A 4868-nucleotide genomic window follows, 5' to 3' on the forward strand; every position below is an offset into this window, starting at 1 on the left:
ATTCCTTTCAGAGAAGAAGAAGAACAGAATGCCGTTTCACAGGTCCTGCGTGACGAAGGGAGACGACGCAAGCAAGATAAAGAAAATATTCTTTTTTTTTTTTTTTTGACGAGTGAAGAAAAAGGGTGCTGTTAACTTAACCCATTTTGGGCGTGAACCCCTTTTGGTGTTAGCATTATGATATGATTTAGCTATTGAAAAATAGCAGATCTACAAGCTCATAGCGCGCCACCGAGTGGCGCGCTACGAGCTTGTAGGTCTGCTATTTTTTTTTTAATCGAAGAACCACTGACATAGAAACAGCTTTTTCAGAAAACTGTCAGGATGTAGAAGACATTTTTAGAATCTGATCTCAGGTCAAAATGGGTTAAGAGAAACGCAGGGCGGGCAGGGGGGTGGGGGCAGGGGGGCGGCCGCATACCTCACCGTGGCCTGTGTCTCTCCATTCTTTTCAGGGTCCCCCCCCCCCCCCCCCATCCCCCTCCCCTCCATCTTGTCCGTTCATAATAATCAGCATTTACAAGTTCTCGTTGGTCTTAAGGCCTCCTCCTCCCGTCCTCCTGTTTCTCTCTCATTACGCTTTCTCTCCTTTTTGTTCAAAAAAACCAAAAAATCCTTCACTCTCTGCATTCGTTTATTGTCCACAACACAGTCAGAATCAAATGGTCTCAACGCAGAAAGAAAAGAACATCAGATCAGAAAGATCTGTAATGGCGTGTGGATCCTAGTCCTCGTCATCCTCCGCGTCTTCAGAGTGGTATTACATCCAGTCAAGATAATAATATACAAATTAATACAAAATCACCTCATAACAGTTCATTCATTGTGAGTTTGTGTCGCAACGATCATCCATTCAGCAGTCCTTATGTACAGTTAACTCCTCCCACGATGACACACGTATAAAAATAAAAAAAAGATACAAAGTTAAAAAAAAAAGGTATATTCCACACGTTTTTTTTGGCTTTGGTTTGTTCTATTTGCTACCGTTCCATCATCAGTCCTTCCTTTAATTATACATCTTAAGATGTAAAAAGGTCCAGGGTTGACATTGTCTATACATTCTGTGGTCTAGAATCCAATCGCAATATTATAGGTCCGATAATAATCCCAAACAAACTGCCGTCCGTCCGTCCGTCCGTGAGACATACAGAGAGACACGTGTGTTTGAGAAGAATGGGCGACTGTGGCTCAGAAGGTAGAGCAGGTCGTCCAATGATCCGTGGGTCGGCGGTTCGAATCCCGGCTCCTCCTGTCTACATGTCGAAGTGTCCTTGGGCAAGACGCTGAACCCCAAATTGCTCCCGATGTGCTGGTTGGTACCTTGCATGGCTTCCGCCGCCATCGGTGTATGAATGGGTGAATGTAATGCACAATCTATGTAAAGCGCCTTGGATAAAGGCGCTATATAAATGCACCATTTACCATTTACCAAGGAAGCCTTGACTGGCAGGGTGTGGGACGTCCCGTGTTGGGTTCCATGATTCCACCAGTGTCTACTCTGTGGAGGAAACTATAATGGCAAGAACACTTGAACTCAAGGGAATCATCAAGGGATCCCATTTTGTTTTTGGTGGATATTAAACCCTTTTAGCTGCTTTGCTAGTAAACCCTGCTAGTAATAAAAAACATAAAACTGTTATAAATACATTACTTTTTTTTTTTTGGTATGGACTTTAAAATGTCTTTGATCTCAACAAAATGATTTGCTTTTTAAGTGGTAGTAAAGCTAAGGATCTCACTGTCGCTCTCCGCGTCCTTCCCTTATTCCTCCCCTCAAGTAGTCCCGACTCCCGGCCATCATAAACCTCCGTCCGTCCGTCCGTCCGTCCGTACCAACGGCAAGATCCAAGATCCAAACACCCAAAGGAATCCACGGCAACATCCTCTGCGACATGGTTTCAACAAAACAGACCCCTTTTTAAAAAAAATGAACGGCTAACGACCCCAACGATCCTTCCCTAATCATCCTTCAACTCCTCCGTCCGTCCGTCCGTCCGTCCGTCCGTCCGTCCGTCTCCGCTCAGAGGTCCAGGCGGAAGGCGCCGAAGTAGCTGGAGGAGTCGTCAGCGTTCACCATGGTGGGGGAGGAGACGGAGACGAACAGCTCGTCGCCGGCCCGAAGCTCGAACAGGCCTCCCTGGTAGACGGAATGCAGCGCGTACTCTGCGTCCGGAGCCCAGCACTTGGTGCCCACGCCCTTCAGGAGCTGAGGGGAGAGAGAGAGGAAGGAATTATTACTACTTGGTGCGACATGACGTCACGAGCCGCGGTGAAGAGCAAACCACCACCACCGCTCCAGCCCTTCTCTCTGTTTTTACTCACACTTCGGTGGTCACCTTACCACCGAAAATCCAGACTATGTATGAGCCTTTAGTGTACCAGGCTCATACATACTCCAGTTTTTGGTGATGGCTTATCACCGCAGTGTAGTTTTTAAAGGGTTGGAAAACTACACCATTACGTCAGTCGCGGTGATGATCAGCTATCACCCCGTTCACTGATTGGTCTAGAAGTTGGGTAAACCACAGGGAGGCCATCACCGCGAGTATGATGGTCTCAACTCTTATCACCGTTTTGTCACCGAGTATGTATGAGCCTTGTACCTGTATGGGGCTTGGGTAGGAGGTCTTATGGGGCTTGGGTAGGAGGTCTTAGTCTACCCGTATGGGGCTTGGGTAGGAGGTCTTAGTCTACCTGTATGGGGCTTGGGTAGGAGGTCTTAGTCTACCTGTATGGGGCTTGGGTAGGAGGTCTTATGGGGCTTGGGTAGGAGGTCTTAGTCTACCTGTATGGGGCTTGGGTAGGAGGTCTTAGTCTACCTGTATGGGGCTTGGGTAGGAGGTCTTATGGGGCTTGGGTAGGAGGTCTTAGTCTACCTGTATGGGGCTTGGGTAAGAGGTCTTATGGGGCTTGGGTAGGAGGTCTTAGGGTACCTGTATGGGGCTTGGGTAGGAGGTCTTATGGGGCTTGGGTAGGAGGTCTTAGGGTACCTGTATGGGGCTTGGGTAGGAGGTCTTATGGGGCTTGGGTAGGAGGTCTTAGGGTACCTGTAAGGGGCTTGGGTAGGAGGTCTTAGGGTACCTGTAAGGGGCTTGGGTAGGAGGTCTTAGGGTACCTGTAAGGGGCTTGGGTAGGAGGTCTTAGGGTACCTGTATGGGGCTTGGGTAGGAGGTCTTAGGGTACCTGTATGGGGCTTGGGTAGGAGGTCTTAGGGTACCTGTATGGGGCTTGGGTAGGAGGTCTTATGGGGCTTGGGTAGGAGGTCTTAGGGTACCTGTAAGGGGCTTGGGTAGGAGGTCTTATGGGGCTTGGGTAGGAGGTCTTAGGGTACCTGTATGGGGCTTGGGTAGGAGGTCTTCTTGTACACACACTGGACCAGCTGGTGGCTGACACTGCGCTGGTCTCCCTCACTGGCTGCTGGCGACGGATAGCGGAAATACACCTGTTAGAGAGAGGGGGGGGGGGGGGGGGGGGGGAGTGACGAGGAGGGGGTTGAGGTTTAAGCCATTTAGACCTGAGACCAGATTCAACAAAATGTCTTCTAAATCATGACAGTTTTCTGAAATAACCTCATGTTTCTATATCGGTGGTTCTCAAACTGTTTCATGTCAAAGAGCCCCACAATGATATGTAATTGCCCACCGACCCCCATCTGACCCCCGGTCCAGAGACCGACCCCCATCTGACCCCCATCCAGAGACCGACCCCCATCTGACCCCCGGTCCAGAGACCGACCTAGAGGCAAAGATATGACTTCAAAACGTTCGCTGTGAAAGGATATATATATTCAAAGATTTGTGTCACATTTTCACGATTTTTCAAAAATAGCAGACCTACGAGCTTGTAGATCTGCTATTTTTCAATAGCTAAAGTATAACATAATCAGGGGTGCACACAAGCGGTACGCCAGTGCGCATGCGTCGTCAAAATTCATTCTGCGCTGTCAATCAAGCGCCGGGAAGCGCATCTTTGTACCAACAGCTGGCGCCGCCCAGAATGATTATTATGGCCAGAATACTAGTAAATTCTGTGGCGAGAGCATTTCCCACCGACTGCCACTCAAAGTGGCTACTGGCCAATCACAGCACGTCTTGCACTAGTGCACTGGCCATTGTGGCCAATCACAGCACGTCCTTGCTCAAACGAGGGAGGATTCCATGCTGCTCTGCTCGCTGCTGGGAGGAGAAGGACGACAGGAGTTTACTACGGAGAAAACCTGACACAAATGGTTGGGCTTCTCCGTTTCAAATAGCAAACTACTGTAGTCCCCGGTGTAAAATGGCATGCTGGTGGATGCTTTGCACTCTTCCCATTCGCCGCTGTGCTTGTGTTTGTTTTCCGGGTGCTGGAGCAGCATGGTTGCTCGTGTGCGATGCCGGCCACCTACCTTTTACGGGTACAGGTTTTAGTTCCGACGTAGTGGAATGGGAAGAGTTTAAAGCATTGCGGACTGGCACTGCTGCTGCACAACATGAAGCTTATCAACACCGTGTCCCGACATACTGCCCCTTATTATCGTAAAGTCGGGTAGTGTACACTGTTTATTTTTGCACTGAGGAGCCATGTGTGTCTGACTGTACGTCACCTCGGCTAAAAATGAAAGGGAAGCCTGACGTATGCTTCGCCGTACGATGTGTCGCATGTTAAAAAAAATAGCTGATCTGCAAGCTCACAACGTGTCGCCTCCGCAACACGCTGTGAGCTAGTAGATCGGTTATTTAAATAAAATAAAAAAAATGTATCTAAATATTGCTTTGATGCTCATATTATCCTTAGGAAGTATTAAGTTGTTTTTATTAGAATATGCATTCCATAGGGCTGGACCACACATGGACCTATAGGCAATTTGCAACTCTAGATTTTGTTTT

At 48.5% G+C, this 4868-nt stretch overlaps 1 protein-coding gene across 1 annotated transcript in view; it reads right to left on the reverse strand.

Moving 5' to 3' along the window:
• Positions 1-622: 622 nt before the first annotated feature.
• The window catches only part of LOC306913819 (uncharacterized protein), a 101289-nt gene continuing 97043 nt past the window's right edge, over positions 623-4868 (reverse strand). The window contains exons 5-6 of the mRNA XM_079490630.1: positions 3332-3442; positions 623-2206 (exon numbers count right to left, since the gene is read on the reverse strand). Of these exons, the coding sequence (XP_079346756.1) occupies positions 2021-2206; positions 3332-3442 (297 nt within the window). The 3' untranslated portion in view covers positions 623-2020. The remainder of the gene's footprint in view (positions 2207-3331; positions 3443-4868) is intronic.

This window comes from Electrona antarctica (assembly GCF_951216825.1).
Source record: "Electrona antarctica genome assembly, chromosome: 21".
Lineage (NCBI taxonomy): Eukaryota > Metazoa > Chordata > Actinopteri > Myctophiformes > Myctophidae > Electrona > Electrona antarctica.